Genomic DNA, 19,026 nt, shown 5'->3' with positions numbered 1-19,026 from the left:
TGCAAATAAGGACCTCAAGCCCAGGGAGGTGGTGACTTGGCCCACATCACACAGCTGGTCCATGACAGAGCCAGGACTGAAACAAACAGGATCTTGATCAGCCAGGTGTTTGCTCTGTAGACTCCCTGACCTGTGCCTCCCCTCTCTATTCTGCTGATCATTGTTTCATCCAAGGCTGACAGAATGGAGGGCTTCCTTCTTCCCCATGAACTCCAGAATGTGTCCATTGGGAATGGAATCCATCATTGGAGGGACTAAGCCTGTCACCATCCAGGGGCGATGTTTACAGTATTCAACAATCCACATCAACATTAACCAATACTCAACAGTGCAACAGTTGTGGCGCTGAAATTGTCCTGGGCTGCCCCCGGCGGCTGCTATAGAATCTGGCCTCTCTCCTCCTCTACCCCTCTCCTCTTTCTCTTGTGGAACTGCATTGCTTGTCTTTGTTCTAAATTCTGTCTGAGCCTTGCTCCTTGGGGATGAACTGTAAAGGATGCTGTCTGGACTGCACACGTGGATACCTGCAGCACACCCCCATTTCACCAGGAAGGTGTACTATACCACTTGGAGCCTCAGGAGTTTGGTGTCATTCTTATTGCAGGTGCCTCAGCTCCCTTCCTGCTCACAGCTGGGGCAGGGCAGTGCTAGACAATGATGAGTGGCCTGTGCCAGGGTTTCCCTGCTTCCTGAGCCATGGAATCTGAACATTACAGGCACAGGTAGATGTGCAGAAGGCAATCTCTCTCTCCCTGCACTGCACTCCAGACAGGATCTAGGCTCAAGAAGAAAGCCAGGGCTGGCTTCACAGGCATGCAATCCATGCTGACAAATGGGCCCTGCTCTCAAAGGGGCTCTGTGCTTGATCTTATGCTCTGCTTTGCTGACTTAAAATTCTTTTTTTTTTTTTAAGTTTACTTATTTATTTTGGGAGAGAGAGAGAGAGTGTATGTGTGCACATGAACAAGTAGGGGAGGGGCAGAGAGAGAGGGAGAGAGAGAATTCCAAGCAGGCTCTGGGCTGTCAGTACAGAGCCCAACATGGGGCTGGATCCCATGAACTGTGAGATCATGACCTGAGTCAAGTGCTCAATTGACTGAGCCGCAGGAGCACTGACAATTTAAAATTCTTAATAATGTTTGAGCAAAGGGCCAGCTAGCCATTTTAATTGTGCACTGGGACCCAGCAAATCTCATAAGCAATCCTGACAAAAGCCCCCCACCCAGCTTCAGATCAAGAGAGTCTGCATCTAATGCCAGCCGATGGCCCCCACGCTGCTTGTGTGGTGGCCTCTTCGGCAGATTGCAGGAGTGGGAAGCAACGCTGCAAGAGATACATGGGTCAACACCAAGCTGACGTGCACTTCAGTCACAGAGAAGGGTGTGTAGATCAGCCGTTCCAGCTTTGTGTGCTGTTGCTTTTGGCCGGGTCATCTCTCCACTGTGGACTGCCGTCAGGGAAAGCCCCAGGGACTTGGCAGGTCCCCTGACCAGAGGCTCGGCCTTGAGGGTAGTCAGACTGGACTGGGCAGGAGAGCCTATCCCAAGAGCTATTGGTGCCACTGTCACAGTGCCTATATTTCTGCTCACGCTTCAGCTCTGTCCAGCTAAGGGATCCCAGGTTGGGTGGCTCTCTCCACTTTGGCTTATCTGTCAAGATCCTGCCATTTTCTGGACCTGGCTCTGTCCACAGCCTCACCTATGATCCTGGCAGCTCTCTGCTGCCCCCACCTGGCCACCTCCAGAACCAAACTGCCCTCCTAGAGTTTGCTCTAGCTTGCCAACTTCCTAAAAAAATATGTATGAAACTGTTGCTATTTGGCTGTTTTTGACCTACACAAATGGCAGTTTTTTTTTCAACGTTTATTTATTTTTGGGACAGAGAGAGACAGAGCATGAACGGGGGAGGGGCAGAGAGAGAGGGAGACACAGAATCGGAAACAGGCTTCAGGCTCTGAGCCATCAGCCCAGAGCCTGACGCGGGGCTCGAACTCACGGACCGCGAGATCGTGACCTGGCTGAAGTCGGACGCTTAACCGACTGCGCCACCCAGGCGCCCCCACAAATGGCAGTTTTTAAATGGTTCAACCTAGTACAGTTGACTAGAGGTGTACACAGAGTACACTCAGGGAGGGCAGGCAGCAGGACCAGGCCCTGGGCAGAGACAGGCTAGGTGGTCCAGGGAAGGGAGGGGAGATCTCTGTCATCCCCATGCAGCCTACTGTTCTTGTGAGAGAGAGGCCATCTCCTCCTGTGAGGATAATTGAGCAGAGGCATCTGATACCTGTGTGGGGAGCCCAGAGGTCACAGAATATTAGAGAAGGAGTGGAAGCCTGCTGTGGGACAGACCCTGCCATGGGGCAATGCCCTAGATTCTGGCAGGCCAACCTGGCAGGAGGGAAAACATGTGCAATTCAGCCAGTGGCCCAGACATTTGCAGTTTCTATAGCTTTCTGAGCCTTGGTTTTCCCATCTGTGACTTGGGCACCAAAACATCCACCTTTTCCTACATCACAGGTAGCAGGGATGCATTTCCAGATATCAGGATGCTTCCATGTAGGTCAGGAAGTAGCCACTGAGTGTCCCAGCCCTCTCCCTGGGATCCTGGGCACATCACCATGACCTGGCAACTGAAGAGTTAATGCTGGGCACGTCTGGGGCCTCTAGAACCTCCCCCCAGTGCCCTGCCTGGTATCTGGCCTTTCTGCACTAACACTGCTCTTTACAGGGCTCTGCTGAGAAGCAAATGAGACCAAATGCAGAGAAAAGATGTGTAGACTATACAGTTTGGCAGAACATTCATGGTATCATTACTAGTGTAGCCTGGAGGGGTCGAGGAGGGGGCCAGGGAGATACTGTGAGCCCAGGGGAGGTGAGAATGGGCAGGTGGTGGGGGCAGTGAGAAGACATTTGGGTCCCCCAGCTGCTGTCATACCCCCACAACAGGCTCAGCCCACCTCCCTCTTGCCCTCCTGTCTGGGCTTTCCATGAGTTTAGTTCCCTATTTCTTTTATTATTTTCCTTACATTCTAAAACGATGGCTTGGCAGCTGGCCTCAAACAGTTGTGTTAAAATGTAAATCGCTGAAATGATTCCCTGTTATCAACAGAACCCAAAGCGATGCTCTTGGCCAGGCTTAGCAGCCAGGCCTGCTTTCCAGGGTTCAAGGTTTTATCCACAGCCATTAATCACATGAAAGCAGATATTAAAGGAGCATTAGCCAGGCCAGCTGCCGCACCACCTCCTGGGCCATTACAGGGATTACCCTTGGACAGCGCCCTCTCCCCGCCCCCCATGCCTGGGTTGCAGGACATCGAGCAGCCCCAAAGCGGAGATGGGGTGCAGGGGGTTGGGGGAGGGGTGCAGGCAGCTCCAAGACCCGCAAGTTGGCCTGAGTCCCCTGGCTACACACGCTCTTCCTCTCCTGCCCTCTCTGGGCCCCCCCTGACCTTCAGGCTCACTCCAGTGAGTTACTGGAACCAGTCTGGCAACCACAGGGGAAGTGTGCCAGGGGCTCTGCGGGCAGGGCCAAACAGGCAGGCGCACCGGCCGCCTCTTGAGCAGAAAGGCACACTTCACACTTCGCAAGCCCAGAGGAGGAACGCGAGCAGGTGGCTGCTCCGTGGGCAGAGCGGGCAGGGCCGCAGGCAGTGAGCTCAGCCCCAGGCCCTACTCCGCAGGGCGGCCCTGGGCTCTGAGCAGCCTTGGCGGGGGGAGGGGCGGGGGGCTTCTCAGCCCAGCCTCTGGCGACTCCCGATGGCACCTTGCGGGCTGACTAGCTGATTCAGCGCATCTGTAGCGGCTGGGTCCGGCCAAGTCCCAGTTGGTAAATAGCCAGGCATGATTTCTTTGACTTACTATCCAGTAAGCCCTAATTCTGTAATGGAGTGGCCACTGGCTTCCCAGCCAAATTCATACCCCTACACCTGCAGCCCATGCTCCTTTTGCTATGAACCCGACTACCGCTATTATAAAGCACTCTGCTTCAGAGGGCCCAGGGGGTGTGGGGTGGCTGCTGTCTACAGAATCTCCTTCCCGGTGGAGACTGCCGCCATCTTTACTTTGACTGACTCCCAGATTCTTGCAGTGCGCCAGTGAGTTCAAGCGCAGGTGCATTTTGCTCGTTTTGCTTTTCAGTGCTACCCAGTCTCCTTAACCAGGAGAGATTTAGAAAGCTGATGATTGGGCTGCAATCGGGAAACTGAAGGAAAAGAACACCAATGAGTACCACGCAAAGGCCGACCCCGCAGAGGGCTTCATTTCCGTTAGAAGGGCCCTGGATGACCAGGAAAACCGTCTCCCTCATCCTGTAGTGTTTGCTGAGCTGGAACACAAGATGGGAAAAACCCTGCTCCCTAGGGCTGTTGCCCTAGACGGAGAATGGACAAATACATACATCCATCATAGTAAGTGCTGAGAAGGGCTGTGAGTAAAAGTAAAGGGGGAAAGGGAGCTGGTGGTTGGGGCAGACTCTAATGTGAGTGGTTCCCAGTAAGGGCGCCAGTGAGCCCTGTGGCTATCTGGTCAGGGCATGCCCAGGAGAGAAAGAGAGGCTAGTGCAAAGGCCCTCAGGTAGCAGAACAAGTGGCTAGGAGCAGGCCTGTTATGTGGCTGGAATGCAGCCATGTGGGGGGTGGAAAGGGGGTGTGGGGGTTGGGAGGGGGTGTGGAGGAATGGGGCAAGGCCTTGCTGGACAGGGTGAGCCCAGCCAAGTGTAGCAGGTCAACCCTTTTGGACCTTGGTTTCCTCAAATGAAGAGATTGGGCTGGTTCTGAGAATCTTAAAATCATTCATGTCCAAGAACACAGAGAAGCACGTTACTTATGATCCCATCTTTAGAAGCAAACACTGACAAATGCCCTAAATATGCATACGTATCCTATGTACACACACATCAGTACACATTCACTTGAGCATAGAATGATGGCAGGTTACACAGCACATAGCTAAATGGGCGGGGGAGAGGAGGGGCGGGGAGGAAAAGGAAAAAGCCCATTATACATACATACTTATGGATAAAATACCCAGAAATGCAAGATAGGGTTAGCTCTAAATCTTCTGATTTTTAGGGATCCCCTGAAAGAGTGAGACACTTAAGGTGCAGAGTGATGAGAATTATGTAATTCTATTTTAGTAAAGACAAGTCCGCCACCACACCCTTCTCCACCCCCCTCTGTGTACATACTCTCCAGTCTGTGTGCAGCAGCCATAAGCAAAGTGTGACCGGGTGGGGCATCGGCCATCTCCCAGTTATCTCATGGAGAGCCGGAGGGGACCAGAGGCTTGTGGCACTTCCTCTGGATGTGGACTGAGAGGGGAGGGGCAGCAGGGAGCCAGAAGAGGAGCACTGGCATGGACTCCGTGGGCTGTCTAAGGCAGCAGGAGATAGATGCCAAGCGTCTGCAGCATTGACTGTGTTTCCATGTGCATTTCCTTTCCTTCCAACCCCTGTCATGCTTGCCATCTGAACACAGGGACTGTCTTCCACTATGGAATGCATGTTACAGCACTATTTAAAATTACAAGGCTGGGGCACCTGGGTGGCTCAGTCGGTTAAGCATCTGACTCTTGATCTCGGCTCAGGTCATGATCTCACTGTTTGTGAGTTCGAGCCCCATATTGGGGCTCCATGCTGCTTGGGATCCTCTCTCTCCCTCTCTCTGTGCCCCTACCATGCTCATGCTCTCTCTCTCTCTCTCTCTCTCTCTCTCTCTCTCTCTCAAAATAAATAAATAAACTTAAAAATAAATAAAATAAAATAAAATAAAATAAAATAAAATAAAATAAAATAAAAATAACAAGGCATTTGAAGCACCGTACTGTTCAAACAGGCCCATGGAATACTAAACCCAGTTGAATCCAGTAACAATTAGCTCAACCTCCTCCTCCAAATCTCAAATCTTGGCCTTCCTGGACAGTTTCCCTTTTATGTTTGAATCAATAAACTTCATAATAGGTCAAAGCCAGTTGCAGTACAGGTTTGCACAGTGGCCTACAGAGTTGAGGGTCTGCAGTACTTTCTCCTTTTCCAACTGGCCCTGCCCACGCATCTCTATTCTCCCCTCCCTCCACCCTGCTTCTGTCCCTCTCAATTCTCCTCCTGCTCACAGGAAATGCTCCTGCTGTGTTGGCTGTTCCCTCAGCCTCCATGTTCATCCACAGGCACCTGGGTGGCTCCCTACCCCTCCTCCTTCACGTCTTTGTCAATGCCTCCTTCCCTGGGACCAAAGTCCAATCACAACCCCCTCCTTGATGTTTTGGCACCTCTGCTGCTCTGTTATGCTCCTTAGCAGTGGCCCACTGTCTGATTGACTCTGCTGTGATGTCAACCAGTGAGGACAGTGTTGTTTTCTGATTTGTTATCACCAGATCCCCAGCTGCAAGAACACTGCCCAGTACACAGCAGCACTCAATGTGCTTGTCAGGTGAATGATAGTATGCATTTGTTTTTACTAAAACACCACGGTGAGTTCGTAGAGAAAAACAACACAGAGCCATGCCTCATTTCCCGCCAACAACTTACTAGCCGATGACAGGATTTTGATTCCTTTTAGTCAGTGTTCTAAAAACTAAAACTGTGACCTATTACAAGGTTTTTATTTTTATGGCATAAAGTATATAGAAAGTAAGGCACATGCAAAGCCAACTCATTTTACTGATGAGGAAACTGAGGCCGAGAGGTTGAATGGCTTCCCTGTGGCCACACAGCTGAGCCGGGATTTGGATTGAAGATTCCTTCTCGACTTTTTTCTAATCTGCTCTCAGATTAGCTGCTGGTGTGCTGAGAATCAAGGGTGCCAGCGAGGCCCACGCATGGTGGCATGTAGTCCACCATCAGACCGTCTGATGCTGCCCAGTGTCACACAGACCTTCGCTAGATACTTACCTGCATTCACGCTCTGAGGACACCAAGGGACTGATATAGAGAACAGGGATAACTTTCCTTAGACGCTGAAATACTCCTGGGGAGGGAGCTTCTTTGAAAAGGGGCAGGGGAGAGGGGCCGAGATCCCAGGAGGTGACTGACTGCTGAACTGCCTTCTAGGGATACAGGACTTGGTTAATGGCCTAGGTTTATGGTGTCTGGTCTGCTGGGTGCTGGAGGCTTGCTCTGGGCTAGGGTGCTGGCAGACTGGCTAGGACCCATGAATGAAATATCAGAAGTGGCCAGAAACGAGAGGAGGGTCAGACATCACTAAGGCTGTATATTGTGTTGTCTTTTCCCCAAGAGCTTTACAGCATGTCCTCGGGTGGAAGGGGGACAGCCCAGGTCAAGCCAAGGGTCTAACAAAGTATAAAGCCACAAGATACTTTCCATATAAAGATTGTCAAATGAAATGGGTCTGACAGTACTTGCAAGGACAGCGGGGCCCTGGCCTCTGGATCTTGCAAAATGCAGGTTAAAGAATGAAACCCTGGGGCACCTGGGTGGCGCAGTCGGTTAAGCGTCCGACTTCAGCCAGGTCACGATCTCGCGGTCTGTGAGTTCGAGCCCCGCGTCAGGCTCTGGGCTGATGGCTCAGAGCCTGAAGCCTGTTTCTGATTCTGTGTCTCCCTCTCTCTCTGCCCCTCCCCTGTTCATGCTCTGTCTCTCTCTGTCCCAAAAATAAATAAACGTTGAAAAAAAAAAAAAAGAATGAAACCCTGTTAGGGGCGCCTGGGTGGCTCAGTTGGTTAAGCCTCCGACTTCAGCTCAGGTCACGATCTCAAGGTCCGTGAGTTCGAGCCCTGCGTCGGGCTCTGGGCTGATGGCTCAGAGCCTGGAGCCTGCTTCCGATTCTGTGTCTCCCTCTCTCTCTGCCCCTCCCCCATTCATGCTCTGTCTCTCTCTGTCTCAAAAATAAACAAACGTTAAAAAAAATTAAAAAAAAAAAAAAAGAATGAAACCCTGTTAATAAGCCCTAGTGAGCAAGGGGTCCTAGGCTAACCCTCCAGCTGCGGCCAGCAGCTGTGGACCTGGGCGAGGCCTCTCTGACTGGGCTGCACCCTGTGTGGTGTAGGAGAGAAGGCTCTTCTTTCTCCATGATAGAAATCCAAATCCTGCAAGAAACAAACTCAGCCGTAAGGGTGTGGATTTCTGTGAGAAGGAGGCTTTTAGGTGCTTCTGGGCCTCTGCCATGAAGGGTTGTTTTTTTTTTTCTGTGAAGGAGGGGTAGGTAAATTCTCATAGAAGGCTCCTAGGCCCCCCACAAGAGAAGAAAAAGGCAAAAGAGCAGCTAGTGAGTGCTGTCCTTGTGTAAATTTCAGAAGCCATCATCTGTCATCCAGCCCAGGGGAGGAGAGTCCTCCCCAGCTTGATGCTGCTACAGGATGCTAATCATGTCACCCCTAGGAGCAAAGGTAATAATCCTCCCCAGAAGCCTCTGAGGAGCAGGGAGGTGGCTGTATGTGTTATCAGTATGCACACACTGCCCCAGCGTGGTCTCGGTCCTCAGCTATAAAATAGCTGGGTAGCCTGATGATACCCGAAGCTTTCTGAGCTGGGCACCCAGGACAAGCACCCCAAGGTCTCTGGCTTTCCCTCCTTGCAGTCCTGGGGACAACCTGCAGGCACCCTACATACCACACCTAGAAATGACACAAGTCTCCCCATCACACTTATCCCCTGAGTGGGAGGGCAACTCCCGGGGGCTGAGATATAGACCCTTTATGTGAAAATGGTATGTATTTGGGGATGCTGGGAAAGTACTGAGTTAGGCCAACATCAAAGTCCTGGGAGGGAATTACCATAGAAGTAGGATGGGGCCAGCACCTGGGTGAGAGCTGGAGAAACCAGGCTGGAAGCAAATCCCCAAATTTGCTATGTTTGCTCCTGAAAGGAGCAAGAAGAGGGAAGAGGAGAGCAAAGGGAGGGGCCAGAGAGAGGCTAAAGGAAAGACCCTCCCCCCACGGGCTCTGGTCCACCTTGGGGGACACAAAAGCTTCCAGGTTGCTGGCTGCCTGGGGTGCAACTGTACCCCTCAAGGACCTCTGGGCTGCATTGGAAAGCGCATGAATGGATAGAGGGACACAGAGGTCCCTGCTCATTTTAGGGTGGAGACGGGTGGGGAGAGAAGGTGGCTTTTAGAAATCTCTACCAACCATGAAAGTATATCTTGGTCTCCAAAGAGCCATGTCTAGCTATATTCCCAAGCTAGATCATGTATATTCCCAAGAAAATAGCATCTCAGCTCAGATTAGTGGAGAGGTATTCCACATTCTTGTAAGCATTTCAGCAATCACTCCCTGGTTCTGTGTACTGTAGCATGCATGCATACATAAGAACCAAACACGATACTGGTGAGCCTTTAAGAATAAATTGGGAGCTGCAAGGAGCCCTCTGGGTCCACTGGCCACTATGGCTGGTCATGTGCATTTAAAAAAAAAAATTTTAATGTTTATTTTTGAGAGAGAGAGAGACAGAGTGTGAGCAGGGGTGGGGCAGAGAGAGAGGGAGACACAGAATCCAAAGCAGGCTCCAGGCTCTGAGCTGTCAGCACAGAGCCTGACGCAGGGCTTGAACTCACGAACTGTGAGATCATGACCTGAGCCGAAGTCAGATGCTCAACCGACTGAGTCACCCACGTGCCCCTGGTCATGTGCATCTTTAAAATCTCTCTTCCCTCCTGACAAGGTTCTGTCAAGTTCATCAAATTCTGAAACTTGAAAATATTCTGTTGGTGGATGTCAATGATACTATAGTGACTTTAAGCAGCAAAATCTTTACATTTCCTTCTTTCTTTAATAAACATTTCAATATTCCATGATGGCAGCATCGCCAGGGCCTGGGTGGCTGAAGGTTATACAGAAAGTCAGGAATGAGGTAGATTTTCCATGTCATCCCTAGGCACTAGCTCACAACACTGATTTTCCTGTTGCCTAATGTGGCATTTCAGGCCTGGGCTCCAGAAATGGTGACCCATTTTTACCTGGAAAGGGTTTCTGTAGGGAACTCTGGGTTAAATGGAGGTTTCTTTCCTGAAGGACTTATCAGATTCTTTAATAGGCCGATGTCTGTTGTGAATCTCTGAAAGAGGACTCTGTGGTCCCCCTGGTTTGAGACTCAGCATGCCTGGGGTGGGGAGGAGGGTGATGCTGGTGTTTCCAGGATGCACTTTGGGTCAGGTTTTGGAGGTCCAGAAGCAGGAGGATATCTCAGTTGTTTATAGCTACTCCCACCCAACTAGTTAGAGATTTCTACTCAAGCCTATGACCCCTCTCCCTTACTCTCAGGCTGACTGAACAAAGCAACCAAATGTTTCACAACTCTCTTGGCCAGAGTCCTCTGCAGAATTCACAGGGCTGCTTTATGTCCAGCATGGTCTCTTTCCAAGAGTTTCCCCTTGCATCCTTCAGCCTGGTGGATGGCCTGTCTAAGGTCATGCAGCTCCTTAATACAGCCCTTCTCCTGAACATTTACCCTAAGGAAGATCTGCAGGCTGTGTTGGCATTTCAGAGGCATGGGAGCTCCAGCCAGCTCTTTGCCTGGGCCAGCAACCAGCACAGACCATCCCAGTGGTGCCTCAGCTCTGGCCAGACCCAACCATCAGCCTGTGGGCCCCTACTGCTGGCAAGCTCCTTCAACCTGGTCACTCTTCCCAGTTGGCTGCCCTTCCCCACATCCAACTTCCTCATACAGACCCCACAGGCAGCCCCTCACATCTGACCTCACACCTTCCTTGCTGTTTCTTCCCTTGCCCTCTTCCCTAGTGCTTCAAGGGGCAGGGTCTTTGGGCAAATAACACTGACCCATTTCCTGTCCTCATTTCCACCTGCTGGCCTAGTCTGAGGCCTTTACTCCTCAGAGCAAAGGAACCAGGCAAATACACTTTCTGTCAGTGGGCTAAAAGTGGTGGATTTGGACACAGCAAGGAACCCAGGAAGAATGAGATGCTGGTGCCTATTCATAGGTGAGGAAGGCACACTGAGCCCCAGAATGGGGCTAGATGCACAGGCCCAAGGAAGACCAGTTGTCATGTGGGTGAAAGGAGTATTTGCTGGCCAGTGGACTGTCCTTAAGCTGGGGACCCACTGTGGCACACCCCCAACTCAACTCAAGGTTCCTTGACCACATCACTCAAGGGTAGTTGCCTAGAGAACTCTTCTAAGATATGAGTATGGAATCTGGGGCCAGTTCCTGGGCCTGGGTGCCCCCTAGAGCCCTGTATTCACACAGTTGGTGGGCAGGCCCCACCTGGCTGCAGGAACTCTCCCAGGACTTGGTACAGAGTTCTCTGCAGCTTCTCTGGAAGAGGCTCCTTTCCAAGAGGCCAACTACAGCACCTTGGGGAAAGTGGAGCCCAGACGGGCTCTTCAGGCAAGCCTTTCCCCCCAAGAATCTTCCTCAGCTTGTAAGTGGACCAGAGCCTCTGTCCTATGGGGTTGGGAGGAGGGTTAAATGGGACATTCAGGATCTCCTACACTCCTGTACTCAAAGCATGTTCTGAGTACAGGGGCTGCAGGTCTCTAGGTCTGTAACCAGAGAGTGCAGAAAGCACAGGCACATGTTCAGACACGACTGTAGTAATTTGAAGGCATCAAGGGATATCTGTTGAATTTAATAAATAAAAAGACAAAACTAGAGCTTGGATTTTGTAGGTCTTTTGAAAATTTCATGTTTGAAAATTTCTTGCAATAAAAATCCTTTTTATTGCATTCCATGAAAAGTATTGGTCTTTGGGGCTCTTGGGTGGCCCAGTTGGTTAAGTGTCTGACCTTGGCTCAGGTTATGATCCCGTGGTTCATGAGTCTGAGCCCCGTGTTGGGCTCTGTAATGACAGCTCAGAGCCTGGAGCCTGCTTCAATTTCTGTGTCTCCCTCTCTCTCTGCCCTCCCCCACTTGCGCTCTGTCTCTCTCTTTCTCAAAAATAAATAAACATTAAAAAAAATAAATAAAAAGAAAAGAAAAGTATTGGTCTTTGATCGGCTAACAGTTTAACAAGACAACTGGCTTGGCACCACAAGCAGAGCTGAGACTCTATTCCATGTGTGACAGCAAAGCCAGACAGGTGAGGATGTAGTGGGATCTGTTACCTTTGGGACATTTCCTAAAGAACAGGCAAATGATGAGGCTGCCTGGTTCCACTCCTTCTTCGGAATGAAGACTGTCTTGGGTTTACATGTGGAATCCTGCATTCCAGTGGCTTCCATATACAGGCTACATGAGTAACACAGAACTGCCCTGGCTGCGGGCAACACCCTCTGAGAAGTGGGGATGACACTACCTCTGCCTCATGGAGAGCTGGATCTGGTCCTAATGAGGAAGGTTACTGAAGTGAGATGCCCTCCCCTCCCCCCAGCCCCGACCCCTGAGGTAGGCCCCTGCTCTGAAGGGCAGCAGGGCTGCAGAGGGTGAGCTTGGTGGACTGACCCCCATCTACAGGTCTAGGGCAAGCAGATGAACTGAGAGATGGAAACTCAGATAACCCAAGGTGAGCTCACCAAGGTGTTTCTCTGCACGACTTTGATTTTTTCTGTTTATTTATTTATTTTGAGAGAGAGGGAGGGAGAGAGTATCCCAAGCAGGCTCCACACTGTCAGCACAGAGCCCAACATGGGGCTTGAACTCATGAACCATGAGATCATGATCTGAGCTGAGGTCAAGAGTCAGAAGCTTAACTGACTGAGCCACCCAGGTGCCCCTGCATGACTTTATAATATGCTTTTAGCTTAGTAAGAATTCACCCTCTATAGGAGCAGCTGAGGCAGCCCCCACATCAGGACACTTGGGTTTGCCCTCACTCTCCTGGTGGCTTACTTTAAGAGTATTAAAACATTTTTAAGTTATGAAAACATTCTCTTGATTTCACAATCAGAAACAAGACTATATGATGGGGAAGTGAAGACCCATAATTCTGTTGTTACAGATGTTATAACTTTCCACATGTGCTTCATATTTTTTCTCTTTAAAATGAAAGAAGGAAGGCAGTGAGGGAGGGAGACAAAGAGAGCAAGAGAGAGTGCAAACATAATGCACATATGGTTAAATACCTCCACTCTGAAGGAATATATATGCATTTATGTTGGATTTTCTTGTGTGTTTTAAATTTTCTATAAATAGTGCACTTTGTGGGCTTGTGTTTTTCTTCAACAAGGCATCCATGTTGATACAAATGGCTTGGTTCATTCATGGTTTAGTGCTGTGTTGTATTCCATCGCTTGAATAAACAAAAGCTTGTCTATATCTTCATACATGAACTATTTGATTCTTTCTGGTTTTCTATCGCACACAATGCTGACATGAGCATTTGTGTACATTTCATTGTGTACATGCACAAGAATTTTTCAAGGTAGACTTTAGGGTATAATTGCTGGGCTGTACTATAATTTCATTTTGCTTAGGAACTTGATCACAGACTCCAAACTTTATCTGTATCTTATAGCAAAATAAGATGTCGACAGGGATGAAAGTGCTATACAAAGAATCACAATCACATTTTCCACCTCCTGCGAGGATACTTGAGGCTTTTCCTGAAAGAGGGACTATTTTTGCCAGCAGGCTGAGGACAATACTCAAAGTCCACTGGCTTCATTGGTTCAGGACTCCATGCTGGGCATTTCCGTCTAAGACCAAAGGAAGACCGTTGGAGGTGGAAAGAGCCAACCAACGGTGGAGAAGGGCCAAATCTACCTTTGACAACTAAAGGTCCAGAGGAGATGACCCTTGGAAGGCTTATATAAAAGGTAGCTTGTGTTGTTTTTTTTTCCCCCACGGGGGCAGCTGGTGTGTTTCAGCAAGCACTAGGCAGAGAGATGTGGCTTTTGGTCAGGAAACAGGGAACTGGCACTAAGTCAGTGGTGTCAAAGGAGAGTCAAGTATGTGAAAAAACAGAATGAAAACAGTCTGCTTTCTGCCCCTGTGATTTTGTGGACACTTCCTAGCATCTCCTTAAGGCATAACTTCCTTAAAAGCCATGGTTATTGTCTTTCCTTCTTGCATTAGCAGTTTACTTCTTAGCTTGAGGGCTATTATAAATAGACCTCAGGGCAAACTATGTCATTAAGAGTTTTAACTATGTGAAGCTTTTGTAGGAATTTGGCATGGTCAGTGGGTCAGGCATCATCCTTGTTTTTAGACTCAAAGTCATTTACAGCAAGCAGTCCTGAAGGAATAGTTGCGAGTGTGTGTATAAATAGGGTGCTGTTTTTCTTTGGGGGGGGGAGGGAGACTGGGAGTGGGTCCAGGTGAGGCAGAGGAAGAAAGAGAGAGAATCTTAAGCAGGTTACATGCTCAGTGCGGAGTCCAACTCAGGGCTCCATCCCACGACCCTGGAATCATGACCTGAGCCGAAATCAAGAGGAGGAGGCTCAACTGACTGAGCCATCCAGGTGTCCCTGGGGTGCTATTTTTCAGTCTTGCCCAAAGTTTAAGTGCTTCTGCCCTCCTCTCTGGGTGAATTCTCTGCTCCCAGACCCTGCCAATTGCAAACTCTGCTCCCCCACCCCTACATATAAGGCAGGATACCAGGCACGGGTCAATAGGAGACTTTAAGTTCAAGAACAACAAAAGCCTGTTCGTTTTCAGAGTTTAGCAGCAAGAACTGTGTGGGCTGGCTTTGTTTGGGGAGGAGGGGTCACGTGGAGCCCTATGGCCCCAGGCTGCATTTGAGTCTCTGGTTCCTGCCAAGAGCTGCAGAGGATTTGCAAATGTTAATTTACACAAGACTGGAGTGTGTCCTTTCTCTTAAAACAATGCTGACTCTCACATGTGCACATAGATGAGCAAATAGATAGATACCCTACTGAGCTCCCAAAGGGTGAGTCTTTCCTCTTGAAACAGAGGTGAGTTTTAACTGTTTATTAAAAAAGAAAGACTTTTATTTTTTCCATTTGCATTTTCAGGCTCTGGGATGTCAGGAGACTTGCAGAGTATGTGGCCCAACAGCTCCACCCCAGCCCCCGCCACAGTTTATAGACGGGGAGACCAAGCCTGGTGAGCTGTGTGCCGGTAGGTGGCAAGCAGTTGCCGCATGGTGTCCCCTCTGTTTCTAGCCCAGGTCAATGATCTTTCCGGGGGCGTTCACCTGCCTCCATCCCCAGCTCCTGGAGCACTGCCTGGCACTTAGCAGGTGCTCAGTGAGTGCTTGAGGGAGAAATTCGTCCTCTCTTCCCACTCAGGGCCTGCTCCTGCTTCTCCTCCAGCCTGTGCCCAGTGGACAGACCCGGGAAAAGCAGAGGTCTCCTCTGACTCCTGTGAGCTCAGCAAGGGGCTGTCCAGAGGACTCCAGTGTGGCCCAGGCTAGGCTCCAGGCTGGCCTTCCCCAGCCCTCTGAGTGGCAGTCAGGGCAGAGGGGTGAGGTTGTGACCTGTCCAAGATACCTGTGCTCAGAGGGTCAACTAAGGCAGTCCTGGGTGTTCAGAGCCACCATTTCACCCATCTGGAAAAAACACATGTTCAAATCAGCACATACTTTGCAAGGCTTTGAAGGGGGCCATCAGCAGGAGTGGGGAGAAGGGGTTAGGGTGGGGTCAGGCCTCACAACACCTTCCTTGAAATCTGCCCAGAGTCCTGGGAACCACCTGGTGCTCCCTAGGTCTTCCGAGGTGCTTCTGATCCCTACTCAGGGTCCCCCACAGGCCACCGGTGCTTCCACAAACATGACGAAGAACAAGAGATGAGCTTAGAGTCCAGATGCAGAGAGCTAAGTGGGTGGCATCATCGTGGGGGAAGTGATTTTGAAACTGCACAGCTGCTGGGGCACAGCTCACACCCCCACAGGCCTCATGTGTGCCTCTGGCTACATCCATGGGAGGGAGCAGCCAGGAGGGGACAGACATCAAGTACATTAGCAGGAAAGGAAAGTCACCTCCCCAGAAGCAGTCCTGATACAGGAGTTCCGAACACCTAACACCCCATCCCTGCCACAGTCTGCAGAGAATAGGAGCCCACTGTCCAGCCTTCCAGTCGGTAGAGCTGGAGACCAGTGTCCCTCTGTCCTTCTGTCCATCTGCCCGCAAGCTGCCAGGCAAAACGCACTCACCTTCTGTGACCCCGATGTGGAGCTCTTGAGGGAGCCCCTCTTGAAGGAGCTGCTCATCTTCCTCAGGGAGCCCATGAGCCTGCCTCCTGTGTCCCTGAATGGGCAGAGGCAAAGCCCCCACAGCGGCAGCCCCACGGGCCCCGGCAAGGGGATCTGAGTCTGGGGCACGCCCGGCTGTTGGCTGGGCCAGCCAAGGAGGAGCACTTGCTGGTTCCAGCCTCCTCTCCTTGCTCTACTCGCACCACTGGGCACTCACAGGCCCTTCTATAACATCTGTAATCAGGCTTAATCCCTCCATCCCCCACAGGTTTACAGGGGGCAGATTTAGCAAATGGCGATTGAAAGTAAATCTCCTTTGAGAAAGTGGTGGCTGTAAAGGGTGGTCAAATGGGAAGGATTTGGGTGTCCAAAAAGATACCTCTCGAGAGCAGAGAGCCTCACAGCTGGTGTCTGAGCCCCCCGGGAGAACAGGATCTAGACTCTCAGAGACCCTGTGTCCACTTGGCACTTGCCTGAGTCTGGGAGCAAAATTGGCACCAAAGCCTCAGCCCCTTGGGTCACATGGCTCCTTCCTCCAGGCCATCGGTGTATGCTTTCTCCCCTGTGAATTTGCTTTTCATGTGCATCCTGTCCATTCTGTGCTGGCATTCTCTGATTGTTCTGTGTGTACAGCACTGTCATTTCTATTTCAGGAATGTCTATCTCTCCCCCACTACAGAAAGATTTGGTTCCTTAAGGGAGGCAGGGTCATAGGTCTCCACATCCTGCTCTGTTGTGGGCACAGGACGGGAGCTCCCTGAAGAGCTGCTCTGTGCTGCTGTGGTCTCGTTCCCACAAGTCTATGCTGAGCCTGGCCCTAAGCATGTCATTGTTGTCACCAACCCACCCTTCTCCTTCGTTGGGCATACGTCACCAGCAACCTGCACCCCTGGGTGGTCTGGCCCCTTGCATCCAAAGATGGCGTCTCGGAGAGGAGAGTGATGCATTCCTAAGGTCACGTGGGAATTGTTTTAAGGACACACAGGATCCCAATCGATAAAATAAAAGACAAGCAACTGGAGTCCTCACAGCCTTCTGGCTTCTTGCCCCCACGAGGCCGGTTGACCCTGGAGGCACCACCTCTACTTCTTGGGGTATGGCTTGGGGAGCTTGGGGACATATCCCTTGCTCCTTGCACAGCCAGGCCAGCCCTCTGCTCCCACCCTCCACCTCTTAGGCCCCCCTTTCTATCACTCAACTGCTGTTTTATGAGCCTCTTGTGTGGGCTATGTGTTGTGTACACCAGATGCTGGGGACACAGCAGTGAATAAGCAGGGGAGAGTCCTTTCCTTCCTCGAGCTGTCCTTAAGGTAGGGGAGGCAGACACCTCAAATGTCAGGGAGCAAAATAAAGCAGGGAGAGGTGGTGGGGTGGGGTGGAGGACTACACTTTTGAATAGGAAAGGTCTCTGAGAAGATGAGATTTGAGCAGAGACCTGGAGGAGGTGAAGGAATAAGCACGTAGGAATTTGAGAGGAGGCTCCAGGCAGAGGCATGGGCCAGGTCATGGGCCTTGATGTGGGAGTGTGCCTGAATGTTTGAGGAAAAGCAGGACGACACAGGTGGCTGGAAGGGAGGTCACACATGAGGCAGGAGATGGGGGGCGGTGGGGAAGGTGGGAGCAGGCCTTGGAAGCCATTCTGAGGATCTAAGATTTTATACAGCCCATGATCTGATATGCAGTTTTGAAGGACCACTGTGGCCCTTGGGGTGCACTAGCCTGGGGTGCTGGGGCAGAAGCAGGAGCCCAGCCAGAGGGACCATAGCAACTCGGAACAGGGGGGCAGCAGCAGAGAGGTGGATGTGCCGACCATGAAGAGACCATGAAGATAAAACCAACAGGATGTGCTGAATGCCTGGACGTGGGGAAAGGAGAGAGAAGTCAGGGCTGTGCAAGGCTTTGGGCCAGGGCCACTGGAAGAATAGAGCTGCGGGCAGTGAGGTGGAAAAGCCGAAGGTGGAGCTGACTGGGGGAGAGCACCTAGGCCTCTGTGCTACTAAACTGTAATGGTTTCAGTCCTCATGGAAGGATTGGATGCTGCGTCATCACACTGTCCTACTTCGTGCTCATCTTTAAGCAAATAAATCCTCAATGCCCTGGTGGTCTAGGCTCTTGCAACCAAGTCGTTACATTCATCAGAGCTGTGCTGAGCCCTCCTCCACTCTCACTCCCACCCTAGGAAGGCTCATCCTGGCCCTCAGCTTCCTTACGTGTCTGATAATCCCCAAAGGGCACCCTCAGGTGCAGACCACTCCTCTGGTCTCTGCACCTGGGTCCAGCTTCCTGGATGACTCCCCATCGGCATAGCTCCAGGACATGCACCTCAGCCCAGCATTTCTCCCATGGCTCTCAGGTCTCTCTCTTCTTCCAGGTTCCCAGTCTCTGCAATGGTACCTCATCAGCAAGATACAAAGCCAGAGTCCTGGGATCTATGGTCTCCTGGACTCACATGGCCTTCCACTCACCTCCACCCCCACACCAGGTCCAAACTCCATGAAGCCTCACTGGAACAACTGGGTGAACAGCTCCTATGGGGTCTCTCAGAACACTCCTGGCTCCACTTCTATCTACACCTATGCAAAAAAGAGTAATTTTTTAAAAATCGCAGATCTGGTGATGTACTGTTTCTGCTTAAAGCCCCTTAGGGCTTAGGACTGATCCAAATCCTCGCAGGCCTGTAAGGGGCTGCCTCTGCCTGCCCCCCTGCTCACTCTCAGCTCCAGTTCTCACCTTTCAGCTCCAGGAATCTGTGGGTTGAACTGCTAAACCTGGGTTGGAATGGGGGCAGGAGGAGTTGGTTCATAAAGAACGAGCCTTCAGGATCGATGTCTTCCAATTTTAGAAATGGCTAGCTCAATTTCATTCCTAAAGACATGATCCCTGCCCTCAAGGGGCTTGCCTTCTGCCAGCAGGGAGGTAGAAATAAAGGGTTACCAGGCGGAATAAAATCAATGCTCTGATGGAGTTCTCTGCCAAATAGATGGTCATGAGCACCTGTTCTCTATGTTGGAAAGACACCTGAAACAAAC

General features: G+C 50.9%; 1 protein-coding gene across 1 annotated transcript in view; it reads right to left on the bottom strand.

The window, feature by feature from the left end:
• Positions 1 to 16,189, bottom strand: part of TRPM1 (transient receptor potential cation channel subfamily M member 1) — a 142,656-nt gene extending 126,467 nt beyond the window's left edge. The window contains exon 1 of the mRNA XM_086711359.1: positions 15,959 to 16,189. Coding sequence (XP_086567485.1) covers positions 15,959 to 16,033 — 75 coding nt within the window. The 5' untranslated portion in view covers positions 16,034 to 16,189. The remainder of the gene's footprint in view (positions 1 to 15,958) is intronic.
• Positions 16,190 to 19,026: the final 2,837 nt, after the last annotated feature.

The sequence above is a fragment of the Puma concolor genome, chromosome B3 (assembly GCF_028749965.1).
Source record: "Puma concolor isolate L17-30 chromosome B3, mPumCon1.1.hap2, whole genome shotgun sequence".
Lineage (NCBI taxonomy): Eukaryota > Metazoa > Chordata > Mammalia > Carnivora > Felidae > Puma > Puma concolor.
Note: the sequence above shows the minus strand (reverse complement) of the source record. Positions and strands in the feature narration are given on the sequence as shown.